At 35.1% G+C, this 15,698-nt stretch overlaps 1 protein-coding gene across 1 annotated transcript in view; it reads left to right on the top strand.

Moving 5' to 3' along the window:
- The window catches only part of Hip14 (palmitoyltransferase Hip14), a 242,982-nt gene that overhangs the window by 114,465 nt on the left and 112,819 nt on the right, over positions 1-15,698 (top strand). Inside the window, exon 6 of the mRNA XM_090414298.1 lies at positions 11,165-11,284. Coding sequence (XP_090270424.1) covers positions 11,165-11,284 — 120 coding nt within the window. The remainder of the gene's footprint in view (positions 1-11,164; positions 11,285-15,698) is intronic.

The raw sequence follows: 15,698 nt of genomic DNA on the forward strand, positions 1-15,698 counted from the left end.
TGTGGAATTTTGAACCACCCTGTATATATATATATATATATATCACTCTCACATAGAGCATCAAAACCTATAGCAAATCAGTGGCATGCATGGGTAGGGGTCAAGAAGAGAGTAATCCCTTGATATTCTTTTTTGAACTGGAGGTTGTAGACTTAGAATGAATACTTCATGAGAAAGGCTGTTCCACAGAACTGAGGTAGATGGAAATATGAACCAGTTAATAAACTTCATTTTATAAATTAGTTTTTGAATGGTGTTGTAATAAAGTTAAGTCATAAAGTAGCTGGAACAAAAGATGAATGAGAATAATGGGTTTGATGAATCAGCAATTCAGCTTTAAGATGATGTCGGACAGCTGTTGCACATGTTATTGTAGGTTTAGCAGAAAGGGGGAGCAGGCATAATTGATGCCATTTCTGCTCAATGGCACCTATGGAAAAATCCTCTAGATTTTTCCTTGGGTGACATTCTCTCTCTCACACACAAACACACGCCCACAAAGTTACAATTAAAACCACATTGTTACACAAAATGATAATGATCACAATGTCTAGAAGCTGTTCTGCTCTATTTGTGATTATGCTACACTATTGATTTCTCAGCATCATGGAAACAGGGACATTAGAAGAAAACTATGAAATCAAAATTCTTTGAAGAAACAGAGTTGCTAGGGATAAAAGCACACAGAGAGAGAGAGACTTTAAGTATATTATACTTGACAAGAAATTATATTCCTGTTTTAATCCTTACTAATTAATCAAACACAGTTTTTGCATATGAATATCTTCATGATTAGTGTACGAGGTGTGACAGTTTAATTCCTACAACGTCCGTGCAGTGTCACCAGTGTGTGATTTGGTTGGAGTAATATGAGTAATCGTCTTTGTACATGTTTTAACTAATGTGTGCATAAACCTCAAGCTGATAGAGCCATTTGCTATCTGGCTGTTGCAAAAACATAGAGAGATATGTGTGTAAACTTTGCCATAAAAATGTGTGATCGAAATTTGGAGCAGCATGCTAACATCAAATTTCATGTGAAAATCGGCAAAGCTGCTACTGAAACATTGGAGCTGTTGAAAGTGGCATATGGTGTGGATGCTCTGAAAAAGTCAAGTGTCTTTGAGTGGCATAAGAGATTAAAAGGTGGGTGAGAAGATGTGAACAATGACCCCAGAAGCAGGCAGCTAAAAACAAAAATGACAGACGCAAATGTGAACAGAGTGTGAGATTTGGTATGGTCTGACAGATGATTAAGTGTGCGATTAATGGCTGATGAATTGCACATGAATCGAGAAACAGTCAGAGTAATTTTAACTGAAGAATTGGATATGTGAAAGATTTCTGCGAAGTTTGTACCTCGGATCTTGATGGACGAACAGAAGCAGTGGTGGCTTCAAGTTGCAACTAATCTTTCTGCAAATAAGCACATGTTTCCGAGAGTAATTACGGGTGATGAAACCTGGTGCTTCCAGTACAATCCCAAAACAAAACGGTAGAGCATGCAGTGGAAAACCCTGAGTTTGCCATATCCGAAAAAAAGCATCCATGTCACGTTTACAGTTCAAGACCATGCTGGTGTGTTTCTTTGATCACAAAGGGATAGTCCACTATGAATTCATTGAACAGGGACAAACGGTCAACCAACAATGCTATTTAGAGGTGCTGAAAAGATTATCTGTTCTGAGAAAAAGATCTGAATTGTGGCCTGATAGGTGGATCATCCATCATGACAATGTGCTCATCATGAGAGAGTCTGGTCATAAAATTGATTACCAAATTAGGTCATCCTGCTTATTCACTCAACTTAGCTCATGTGATTTCTTGCTGTTTCCAAAATTAAAGCTTGCTCTAAAAGGACGGAGGTTTTCTGACATTGCTGATATCAAATAAGCACATGTTTCCGAGAGTAATTACGAGTGACGAAACTTGGTGCTTCCAGTACGATCCCGAAACAAAACAGTAGAGCATGCAGTAGAAAACTCCGAGTTTGCCATGTCTGAAAAAAAGCATGCATGTCACGTCCACAGTTCAAGACAAAGGAACTCAAGAGTATTCCATAAAAAGAGTTTCAGGCTTGTTTCCAAAAATGGGAACACCGACTAAACCAGTGTATAAACGTACAAGGGGACTACTTTGAAGGTGACAGTAACCACTAATGTATAGTGGTTTTAATTAAATTGTCACACTTTGTACTTGCATATACAGACTGGGAAAGGATAGCGACTACCAAGGCTAGTTTATCTATTCAGGTGAAAAAAGTAAAAGCATTGCTCATCATAGGCCTAGAGTAATATAGGAATGCAAGAGAGCCTGAGATTATTAGGTGAAAGAAAGTCTCCTTTAATAATGGATAGCAGTCTTTTTTTGCTGGAGGATAGGGAACAGAAAGGAATGCTTGACTAAGATCCACTGAGAGTACTGTCATTGTCTGCTTTTCATGTTAATAGGCAGAGGTAGATCACATAGCAGAAACAGATTAAATTCTACTGCTTGACTTGGAACTCCATACACCTGCATACTTTTGATTATGTATCTCATTCCTATTATTGATAATGTAAAAAAAGGATCTTGTGTCAGTATTAGATAAAGAAATACACCTCCAGCTATTGCTGAAGTATGATCTCTATTAGTATGATCTCTGAAGTATGATCTGTATAGTGAAAATAATTATGGGAAGAATAAAATCCTGGATATTGTGGTAATGTTCTATCCATAGATTCTCAAGTCCTGGGGATTTCAGGCATTTCTTATAAACCATAGTAACTTCATCTGCTGTAGTAAATCTGTCAAGCCCGTATTGGATGTGATCAGGAAAGGCATCAATGTTCCAAGTATTATAGTTTTGCCCATAGTGCAAAACCACCTTCAAGCATTAAAAGACATATAAATGAAAGATTCCAAGAAATTATGTTCTTGGTTTTATCCTTTATCCAATTGTAAGCAAACAAAGTCTGCACATGAAGTAACTTCACGACTGGGCTACTTCTATATAGAGAGTGATGACTTCTCATCGGTTTTCTTGGTATCCCATAATTCAATGCACATATCCTTATGGACATGTATAATGCATTATGGGAAGGGTCACTATCCAGACCAGTTTCAACATTTATTGAGGTCTCATCAGTGGGAGCCAGACCCTTATGTGTGACCAAGGTTGAAGTAATGCGGAAGTCATATTTTCATGTACAAGTAGTCAAAAGATGTTACACCTTATTACTAAAATACTCTGGATTCGAGATAGATGTTGCAAGTTTTTTCACTTATGCCAAGAAATTATATTCTTGGCATAAGTGAAAAAACTTGCAACATCTATCTCGAATCTTTATTCAAGTGTAAGCATAATGTAAGTGTAAGAAATGACACCTGCATTACTTCAAACTTGGTATCACATCTGGGTCTGGCTCTCACTGATGAGACCTCAATAAAGGTCAAAACCGGTCTGGATAGTGACCCTTCTCATAATGCATAGCATTATACATGTCCATAAGAATATGTGCATTGCATTATGGGATACTAAGGCAATTGATGTGAAGCCATCAGCCTCTATATACAAGTAGCCCAGTTGTGAAGTTACTTCATGTGCAAACTTTTGTTTGCTTACACTTGAATAAAGGATGAAACCAAGAATATAATTTCTTGGCATCTTTAATTTAGAGTATAGCCAAATTAAAAGACATTTATAAAGGAGTCCAGAATGTCTTATGTAGTGGACGTGTTAACCATCTGCACAAATTTGGGTGAGAGTCCTTTTTTCATGGAATGTAGGAAACTATCTATTGAAGCTGCCTGCTAAGTGCTGCTGTATTTTTATTTTAAAATTCCTTTATTCTACTTGTTTCTGCCTTTCTATCTCTGTATTGATGTTTCTGATGCTGTCGCTGCATTCTCTACCCTTGCATTGGTTTGGTTTGCAATGAACCACCTTCTCTTTATATTTTTTAACTTTTTTTTCCCCTTTTGAGGGAAAGCATGTTCCTTTCCCCATTCAATCATGTTCTGTTGCATTATTTCTTTGATTTTTGGCTATGTATCCTGGTCCCAGGTAACATTATTCCAAATTGAACAGAGAGTTTAGAATTTGGTTGAAAAGATCAATGGGAAATCTGGTGGAATTCTCCATGGTCCAGAACGGATCTCTACCTGTTCGACATAGCAGAATTTAAGTGTTGCTAGATTATAATATGATGTGGATGTCTGTTCTGAATTATTCTGTTTACAAGAGAGAAGATATAAATTCAATCAAGCCAGAAACCAATACCAATATGCATTCTGACATGATAGCTTAAAATTTTATCATTGTAATTATGTACATCTTTTCTTACTCTAATTCTAATAATTCTACTTAACAGTAAAAAATTGTTAAGACACTTATAAACTAATTTATACATCTTTACTAGAATGTAGTGCAACAACTACTCTGTGTGTAGCACAGAAAATAACAGATAGTTATAATTTTGACATTAGTGACAATAAGAATGGATTCGAGCATTAAAATCAAAGACATTTTTGTAATCCTTAAAATATTTTTATAATCTGTGTATAAAAATTAAAGCAGTGTAGCCAAATGGCTCATGTCTTCTGTATTATATGAGCTATACTGAACATTAAACATTCAGTTTAAACATTAAACATAAAGTTTAATGTGAAGATTGGATGACTGATGAAATTCTTTCTCTCATGGATCAATGCAGATCATATAAAAATCATAATCCAACAAAATATACAGAGGTTCAGAAAATTATTAAAACACAAGATCAAAGAAGCAAAAGAAATCTGGATGAATGAAAAATGTAAAGAAATAGAAATTCTACAGGAAAAGCATGACAATTTTAATCTACACAAAAAGATGAAAGAGACCTCAGATATATGTAAGAAAAAACAATTCTGTATCCTTCGAAACAAAAAGGGAGAAATTATAAGTTCTTCTATATATTTCACCCACAAGAATGGGTGAAATATATAGAAGAACTCTTTACTGATAGACAGAACCCAGAAAATACTTATGAACATATGGAAGGTCCATGCATTCTAAGATCAGAAGTAGAATGTGCACTAAACTCAGCTAAAAATGGTAAAGCCCTAGGACCAGATAGAATACCAGCAGAAATAGTAAAGTTATTAGAAGGTGAGAACATTAACATATTAGTAAAGCTATTTAATAAGATCTACGATACAGGCATAATCCCTCAAGACTGGTTACAGTCGACCTTCATCATGCTACCTAAAAAAGTAAATGTGAAAACTTGTAATGACTATAGAATGATCAGCCTAATGAGTCACGTTCTCAAAATGTTTCTGAAAATAATTCAAAAAGAATATACAGAAAATGTGAAGACACCATCAGTGATACTCAATTCAGCTTTTGAAACGGCTTGGGAACAAGAGAGGCCCTTTTCTGTTCTCAGATCTTATTTCAAAAATGTATTGACCAAAACAAGGAAATATTCATTTGCTTCATCGACTTCGAGAAAGCATTTGACAAAGTCCAACATGCTAAAATGATTGTACTATTAAAAAGAATTGGATTAGATGGTAAAGACATCAGGATCATTGAAAACTTATATTGGAACCAAAAGGCATCTGTTCAAGTTGATGACATTATTACAGACTCCATTAACATCAAACAAGGAGTAAGGCAAGGATGTGTGCTGTCACCTCTTCTTTTTAACATCTACTCAGAAGCCATATTTCAAAAAGTCTTGGAAGGAAGAAAGGAAGGGATTAGTGTAAATGGTGAAATCATCAGTAACATCCGATATGCCGGTAATACAGCTCTTCTGGCTGACAATATTCAGGATCTTCAAAATCTTTTGGAACTAATAAATGAAGAGAGTGAAAAAATGGGATTAAAAATAAATATCACCAAAACAATTCATGGTCATAAGTAAGAAACCAATTCTTAATTTAGCACTTTCTTTAAATAGGAAACAAATAGAAAGATTGGCAAAGTTTAAATATCTCGGATGCTGGTTAAATGAAGATTGCAATCCAGAAATTGAAATAAAAGTTAGAATTGAAATGGCAAGAAAAAATTTTCTCTTGATGAAATCAACACTGTGTAACTGCAATTTAAACTTAGAGCTTAGAGTACGCATGGTTAAATGCTATGTATGGTCTGTACTGCTGTACAGTGCAGAAACTTGGACCTTAAAAACAACATCAATAAAAAGACTTGAAGCCTTTCAGATGTGGTTATACAGGCGAATGTTAAAAATCCCATGGACAGCAAAAAGGTCCAATCAGGAAGTACTGGAACAAATGGGGAAATCATGTGAACTTTTAGATACCATAAAAAGAAGGAAAACTGTATATCTTGGTCACCTACTTTGTAATGAAAAATATAAGATACTTCAATTGATTATAAAAGGAAAGATAAATGGAAGAAGAGGACAAGGAAGACGAAGAAAATCTTGGCTGGCAGACATCAGACAGTGGACTGGTATGAACTCTGAGAGATTGCTCAGAGTAGCTGAGAATCGCTCAAAATTTGCCAAGGTGGTCGCCGACCCCCAATAGGAGATGGCACTCAAAGAAGAAGAAACATTCAGTAATATCTCTTCTTCTCTTCCGTCTAAGATGGGTTGAGTCTTCTCTTGAGCAGGATCTTCCAGTCTTCTCTATTCCTTGCTGTTCGAAAAAGTTCCTTATATATTCTGCATCCTGAGATGTTCTTTATTAATTTCAGCCAGGTAATTCTTGGTCTTCCGGGTCTTCTTTTTTCAGTTGGAAAAGTATTGATTAGGACGTTAGGAAGTCTGTCTGCATCCATGTGTACAGTGTGTCCAAACCAATTTTCTAATTTTAATTTAAATAATGTTTTCTAATTTTTTCTAGTATTGTCTTTTTATACAATAGTTCTTGTCTGACTCTGATGTTTGTTTTCTTTTCTATCCAACGTGTTCTATTTATTTTTCTTAAGCATTTCATTTCAAATGCCAGCAGTTTTTTCTCCTCTCTTTTTTTAACTGTCCACGCTTCTGCTCCATAGATGACTGTTGGTATAATTATTGCTTCATATAATTTGATTTTGGCTTGCTTAGATATCTTGTTTGTTTTCCAGATTTTCTGTAATTTTCCCACGCTGGTCCATCCTATCGCTATTCTGTGTTTGATTGTTTTGAGTTCATCTATTGTTTCTGTTAGTTTTGATCCAAGGTATATGAAGTTGTCTACTTGTTCTGTTTGCTCTCCGTTTAGGGTGGCTGAGATGGTAGTTCCGTTCCTCCCTATTTTCATCACTTTTGTCTTTTGTATATTTATTGTCATGTCACATGTTTTACAGGTTTCGTTTAGCTTGTTGATCAACTTTTGTGGTTCGTTTGGGGTTCTTGCAAGAAGGACGAGATCATCTGCATTTTTGATATTATTTATGTTTAAACCATTGACATTGATTCCAGGCTCATTGTCTATTGCCTTCTTTACAACTTCTTCTAGATATATGTTGAATAGGCACGGGGATAATGGGCATCCTTGCATTACTCCTTTTTTGGATCTCTATGGGTTCTGTTGTGAGTGTGTCCTTTTTAATTATTGCATTTGTCTTAGAGTAATATTTTATCAGAAACTGTATTATATATTTGTCTATTGCTTTTTCTAGTAGAATTTTAAGAAGGATTTCTCTGTTGATGTTATCGAAAGCTTGTTTAAAGTCCACAAAACAACAATATAGTTCTTTATGGTCTTCCCAGTTGAGCTCTGCTAGTTGGTGCAATGTGAAAATTTGGTTTATTGTTGAATAGTTTCCTCGGAAACCAGCTTGTTCTATGCCTATCATTTCTTCATAGGTGTTTTTTAATCTATTTTTATAATTCTTATGAATATTTTTAGGTGTGAGGGAGTAAATTGATTGGTCCGTAATTTCTGCAGTCTCTTTTATCTCCTTTCTTGTATATTGGGATGATCTTTCCAGTTCTCCAGTCATCTGGGATCTCTCCTGTTTGTAGTATTTTATTGAATAGGATTGTTAAATATTCTATTGATATGCTGCCTCCATATGACCACAGTTCAGTAGGGATAGTATCAGTGCCTGGTGCTTTATTGTTTTTCATCTGTTTTATTGCGTATCTAACTTCTTCTTGTAAAATTTTTGGGTGATCATTATTTTCTTTTATTGTTGGCATTGTAGTTTTGTTTCCTTGGTGGATGATAGTCTTAAAATGGTTTGACCAGATTTTTCTTATATATTCAATATTCCCGGTTTTGGTCATCTTGTTGTTTATCATTGTTACTACTTTTGCTGAGAATTCCTTTGTAATTTCTCTTACAGTATCATGGAAGACTTTTAGGTTGTTTTGTTGGTATGCTTCTTGGCATTTCTTAGCTTTTTCTTCTAACCATTTTTCTTTGGCTTTTTTGCATAGGTTATCAACTTTATTTTTAGTGCTCTGTATTTTTCTCTATTCTCTTCATTGTTTTGTTGGTTTACAAGTATCTTGGCCTCTCTTTTCTCTTCTGTGGTAGCTATAATTTCTTGGGTTATCCACTGTTTGTTTATTTTGGGTTTGGAACCTAGAGTGTCTTTTGCAATTGATAACACTGTTTCTTTTCCTTCTTCCCAGTATTTTCCACTGTTCTGGAAGATGGAGGGTTTTAATTTCAAGCACATCTGTTCTAAAAATCGACTTCTGCTTGAGCTATCTTTTAGTTTTGATAGGTTGATGTTTTCTTCTTTTCTGATATTGTTTTTCCTGTTGAATTTTATCTTCACTTTGGCAGTTAATATTTCGTGGCCAGTCTCAAAATCAAAACTTCTTAATGTTCGTACATTATTTACTGATCTTTTCCATTGTTTGTTTATGATGATATAGTCTATGCAGTTCTTTATATTACCATCTGGGGATGTCCATGTATATTTATTATTAGGGTGTTGATAGAACAATGTGTTTGTAATCATTAGATCGTTTGCTTTACAGAAGTGGAGTAATTGTTCTCCTCTGTCGTTAAGCTCTCTGTATCCAAATTTCCCCATCACATCTTTTTTGTCTGCTGTGAACTGTCCTATTTTAGCATTAAAATCTTCCATCACTGTCATGAGTTCTCTGTTGGATTATCTATTTCCTGTTGTAGTTCTTCATAGAAATTTTCTATTTCTTCCTCTGAATGGTTACTGTCTGGTGCATATATTTGGATTATTTTAATTGTTTGACCTTTATCTTTTGCTTGAAGTTTGGCTGTGATTATTCTAGGAGACATTGGGTATATTTCAGTTACTGAGTGTGTAAGTTTCTTTTCAATTATAATGCAACTCCTTCTCTGTGTATGTTATCTTTTCTTCCTGAGAAGTACAGTCTTCCAGAAGGAAGACTGTACTTCTGATCCATGAATCCATCTCCGCACTAATGTCTCTCTGATAAACCTAAAATACTCCATTTCAGTCTTTTTAAATTTTCTTGGACTAATTGCAATTTTCCAGGTCGGTATAGTGATCTTATGTTGAGGGTGGCTGCATGTTTCACATCCTTGGCTGACCACATTGCTGATTTCTCACCTACTCTATGTGGTCTTCGAGTAGGCACGTCAGTTGTCCCGTACGCAGTAGCACTATCTCAGTTTGTGGACTTTCTCCTGTTCATGAAAGTTACTGGCATAATAATGTAGCCAGCTTGCCATGCCTCTGCTACATCCTTTGGTCCACGGCTCTTTATTCTTTATTCAGAGTAACCCATTTGGGTTTTCCCCATCTGCCACCCGGGGTACGTGCCTGGTAGGAGTGTGGTATCTCCCAAGCAGTAATATCTAGGTATTAGAATACATTTATGTTTACCAAAGTGTTCTTTTGTCGTCTCTTTTGTATTTCATTGAATATTTTGTATTTCTACTTTTTAAGAAACCTTGATAAGAATTTTTCAGTTGAAGCTGCTGGCTGGTTGGCTGCTCTAAAAGGGGGAAAACCTGAGTGTTTCCTCCTAGAAACTTGGTTTTACTTCCCACAGATTGGATAAATTGGCCAGATAACACTTGTAATTAACAGGCATAATATCCTAACCTCATAGCCATAAAAAGTTCCCCCTCCCCTACTTGGTTATGAAGTATCTTCACAACTAAGCAACTTGTATATAGAGGTTGACTTCACTTAATTTGCCTCAATTTGGGTATGAAGATACTTCATGTGCAGACTTTGCTTGCTTATACTTGGATAAAGGATTAAACAGGAATATAATTTTCTGTCAAGTATAATTAACCTGATCAAAGCCTTTTGTGACTTTGGTCATAATTCAAATCAGACCAAACTAGATGACTCTTTTCTTTTTACTTCAGTTATCTCTAGACTATTCTGGAAATCAGATTACATATATGTAGTGTCTGTTCTGAGTTCATGATACCTAAACTTGTATTATCTTTCTTTCATTTCTTCTTTTATTCTTGGTTCCTTCTTCCTTGTTGCTCTACTATCGAATATAATTTTCAAACAGGATTAAGATATGGGCTGTTACCAGACTATGAATGTGTTCTGATGTTCTGTCTCTACATGTATTCTTTTTACTTAGAAAGAAGAGTAAGAGGATAAAATGTTAATAGAAAAATTTACTTCTTAAAATGTTAGTATAAAACATTGCTTACTATTTTTTAGCTCACGGACACTCATCTGAGGAGGGTAAAAAAAAATTCAGATTCACCAAATTGTTCAGTTATAGATGGCAGTTATCTTCTTTACAGAATGTTAATATAGCAACATCATCTTTGAATTGTGCATGTGATAAAATATTTTCATATGCACTAACTTAATATTAACATGTTTGTGTTCATACTGTGAGTGATAAGGAAATATCAAAAAAAGTACATATTCATATCCGATTGGTGCAGTGACTTCAGATTTCACTCTCATAGAGTCCAGGAAATTATTGACTCAAGAACAAATAACAGAAATTATACATAGGCATATAATCATCATCAAATTCCTGACTTTTACAAGGGGTGCACAAGATATTATGATAGTACTACATGAAAAACTTACACCATTACTAACTTCCTATAACAATTTTTCTCCAAATCAATCTGCTATCTGTGATAACTAATTTAAATAAGTAATTGAAATTTGTGATAAGTAATATTACAATTTTGAGTTATTAAATCATATTTAAGGCATACTTTTGAAATGTATATTTGTGTGAATGAACCAAAGTTTCTATTACTAAGTAAAATTTTTTTGTAACATTTATAGGGTGACACACCACTGACTATGTCTCATAAATTGAAAGCCCAGTGGATAGCCAAAAGGATTCAAGAAGCAGAAAGTGAACAGATACAAAAGACACGCTGTATAACACTTTATAGAGATAAAGTAATCTATTTGGAATTTTTGTTTTATATCTGTTATTTATTTGCATTGTTCAGTTGTTAGTAATTGAAAATAAAAACCATCCTGTACTAATATTTTCATATTCTTGGATCTCTCTCTTTATCAATAAGAGTTGGTATGCATTTTTGCTTTATTAAAAGTTTATATGCAAGCCAAAGTGTGTACTAACTCTTAACAATGAAGAGAGATCTGTAAATATTATAATTATTCTTGGATAAGTATTAGGATAGCATAAAACATGGACACAGTTGACCTAGAAAAATTGAATATATTGTTAATTTAATAAGCTGAAAGGCTATTTTACCGCCGAATATGTTAATAAAAGGGAGATAGTAAATCCCTTTGTTTTTATAGCTTGGTATGAAACTCGGATCGAAATCCATAGAGTTTCATGCTGAAAAAACTATCGGCGAGCCCAAGTGTAAATGATCACTTGGGTTTGGGTAGTACAACACCAGGGCAACTCCATGCAAAGGTGGAGCAAGCTCCATCACTAACTTTAATATTCTCTCATAATGTAAAACCCAGCTCCTAAGAGATGTATATATATTGTTTTACATTATGAGAAGAGGTCACTACCCAGACCGGTTTCAACCTTTTTTGAGGTCTCATCAATGAGTAGATAGACCTGGAATATCAAGGTTTTAAGTGAACACGAATTTACATACCTCTACTATCAAATTGCCGAAGTGGTGTACTCCTATATTTATTGTTAATTATTAATTTAATAAGCCAAAAGGCTATTTTACTGGCGAATATTAATAAAAGGGGGATAGTAAATCCCTTTGTTTTTATAGCCGGGTACGAAACTCGGATCGAAATCCATAGAGTTTCATGCCGAAAAAACTATCGGCGAGCCCATGTGTAAATGATCACTTGGGTTTGGGTAGTACAACACCAGGGCAACTCCATGCAAAGGTAGAGCAAGCTCCATCACTAACTTTAATTTTCTCTCATAATGTAAAACCCAACTCCTAAGAGATGTATATATATTGTTTTACATTATGAGAAGAGGTCACTACCCAGACCGGTTTCAACCTTTTTTGAGGTCTCATCATCGGCAATTCGATAGTAGAGGTATGTAAGTTCGTGTTCACTTAAAACCTTGATATTCCAGGTCTACCTACTCACTGATGAGACCTCAAAAAAAGGTCTATTTTTTGAGGTCTCATCAGTGACCTCAATCAATTAAGGATTGAGTTCAACACCAACAGATGCGTTGGTGCTGTTAAAATTAAATTATCGAAACTTAATAATATCTGTATTTGTGTAGCTCAGTGGATGTGGTGTTTGCACACCACGGCGCTTGGCCGCACGAAGGAAGACTTGGTTTCGAGTCTAGTCGGCGACTAGAGGAAATTTTTCTAAGCCTTTTTTTTCAACCGGTTCCTGAGTCTGGCACGGGCAAGCAGGTTTTTCCTCCCGGAAACTCGGGTTTTTCGTCCTGTAAACTCAAGAAAATTGACCGTAGAACCCACATTATTTCAGACATTAAATATATTGTGTTAGGGACCACGAGATGGCGGCACATTTGAGCCATCTCTCTTCACTGTATATCGCTTAATTAGTGATAGCCTTGGGCCATCTATCTCTGATTGGTACCAGTGGAGATTGAACTGCCCACTCAGTCTCCAAAAGTTAGATAGGGCTAAATGGCCTCGCCTACTCCCCGTATACGGGAATAAAAAGGCGTTAGCTGATTTTTTATTTTTTTTATTTTTAACTTACTAATATTTCCCTACTTTTTTTACCCAGCATATTCAGAGCACAGATTATAATTGTGACAAGTACAAGGCACTCAACTAAATCAGTAGAAACAATTAAAATGTAACTGGAATCAGCATCAGCTATGAAGCTTTCCCTCAACACATATGACTGCATTAATTTGTCAAAGATCTGTGAGACAGTCATTCTGAGACCAGGTAGTCAGACTTCTCCATAACTTTATAGTTATCTGGGATCAGAGGATGAAAGCACATCCCAGATGTGCTTTCATCCTCTCTCACTAACATCTTAATAGTCTTTTGAGGAAAAAGTGCTGCACACCAATCCTTTAAAATCCATCCCATTGCCTTATCCTATTGATGTGTTTTGTTATTTGACTGAGACACATCGAATATGTTTTTATTGTACTTAAACAGCCTAAACCCTAGAATAAAATTTTCACTACACTAGAAGTTGAAAACAACCACTACTTGCTGTTTCTAGATACCGATAGAAACAACTTTCCAGATTACTCTCTTTCTCATGCTATCTACAGAAAATTTGCATGCTAATACAAGATGGCCTATAAGTCATGGAACATTTCATAGAAAGGGCCTATTTTTGTGAAGCCGAAAACGGAAGGCATATACACAAGGTGATTTTTCATAACTAACAAAACAAATCTGATGATGTTAAAAAACTTATGCAGTTGCTTCACAAAGAAAGACTCTTTCTACAGCATGTTCCATTACTTACGGGCCATCCTGTAGATACTTAAATACTAATTCACACTACCATCCTTCACAAAAAAAAATTAAATAAAATAAAAACACTGATATACAGAACTCAGTTATTTGTTCAGATGATATCTTACTCTAAAAAAAAAAAATAGAATACATCTTAAATTCTTTCTTGCCAGTCTGATGACCATGTGAATATCATCTCTGCAGATTTAAATTCCACTATTGGCATGGATAGATTCTCCATAGCTCAGTCAGTATAGATGAAACCCTTTGATTGGAAAGACCTGGGTTCGATTCCAGTCCATGATGTGAGGAACTTTTATCTGGTCTCTTTCAACTAAAGGTGAGTTAGCCAGTCTCATATGGAGATAGGGGATTTTTTCACCCAGAAACTTGGGTTTTTCGTCCCTCAGAACAGGCAAACCCGCCCTGTGAACACACGTGGATTTACAGCCATGAAAACTTACGACAATATGTGGAAGAGATAGGGTCCTCACCACATGTTATTACACCCATAGTTAACCAAGCCACATCATATTAGCCAGCCTCCTAGATAGGAGACAGTACATGAATGGGATGGGAATGGCATGGATAAATTAAAGATGCCAACAAATTATATTCTTAGTTTCATCGTATATCCAAGTGTAAGGAAACAAAGTTTGTGCATAAAGTAACTTTACGACTGGGATACTTGTATATAAAGGCTAATGACTTCACATCATTGCCTTAGTATCCCATAATGCAACACACATATCCTTACAGTTATGTCATGCACAAACTTCATTTGCTTATACTTGGTTAAAGGATGAAACCACGAATATAATTTCTCGGCATCTTTAATTTATGGTATAACCAAGTGAAAAAACTTTCTTTCCACATCTGTCACTAATCCAGAGTATTTTAGTAATAAGGTGTGACACCTTTTGACCACATGTATATGGAAATATGACTTCTGCATTACTTCAACCTTAGTATCACTTGAAGTGAATTGGAAAATTTGAATCGACTGTGAGATGAGGTGATTAATACTCTTGGAGGGTAATGGACGGCAATGCTGTAGCCAATGACGTTCTAACTGAGGCTCGGCTATTGCTATTACCCTCCTGCCATGATCAGAGCTTTAATAGCTCAATAGCACCTTATCCCTACACTGTCCTCTACCAATAATGGGGGAGATGAAAAGCATTCTTGCTTCACCCCTTTAAGCCAGTCCTTATAAGGACTTGGTATCACTTCTAGGTCTGGGTAGTGGCCCTTCCTATAATGCATAGCATTATACATATCCATAACAGTGTGTGTTGCATTTTGGTATACTAAGGTAATTGATGTGAAGTCATTGGCCTCTTTTTGGAAGTAGCCCAGTCTTACTTCACACTCAAGCTTTGTTTGCTTACACTTGGATAAAAGATGAAACCAAGAATATAATTTCTTGGAATCTTTAATTTATAGTATAACCGAGTGAAAAAACCTTTAACATATTGGCATGAATGTTTGTGTCTTTAGGTGGGAGACGAGTTTCACATCATCTTCCTTCTTACTTTGTGGCCTGCCTTGAAACATTTCCATGTTTAATCTCTATAGTAAGAGATTTCCAAATTATAAAAAAATAAATATTAAAAATAATAAAAAAGAAAAGAACAGAAAAAGAAAATTTAGTCCACTCACATTACTATTGTACTATAAGCTTACAACCTTTTGTATCTGGAAGTCTCTTTATAAAAAAAAAAAAATCACTAATAATGGATACCATTCTATAAAAATAGAAATTATATTAAATACTCCTCCTAATAACATACAGACTAAATGTGAATATATAGCTCTCTCCAATACAATAGTAGTTCCTTACCCAAGAGTGAAACGACATCTGAAAGACTGAAAAAAATAAAAAATAAAAAAAAAATAACAGATACTAAGCACAAACTATTCTATAAAATTACTTTTCCTTAACT

This window comes from Typopeltis vanoorti, chromosome 25, assembly GCF_054136105.1.
Source record: "Typopeltis vanoorti isolate ZY-2024b chromosome 25, IOZ_Tvanoo_1.0, whole genome shotgun sequence".
NCBI classification, from domain to species: domain Eukaryota; kingdom Metazoa; phylum Arthropoda; class Arachnida; order Uropygi; family Thelyphonidae; genus Typopeltis; species Typopeltis vanoorti.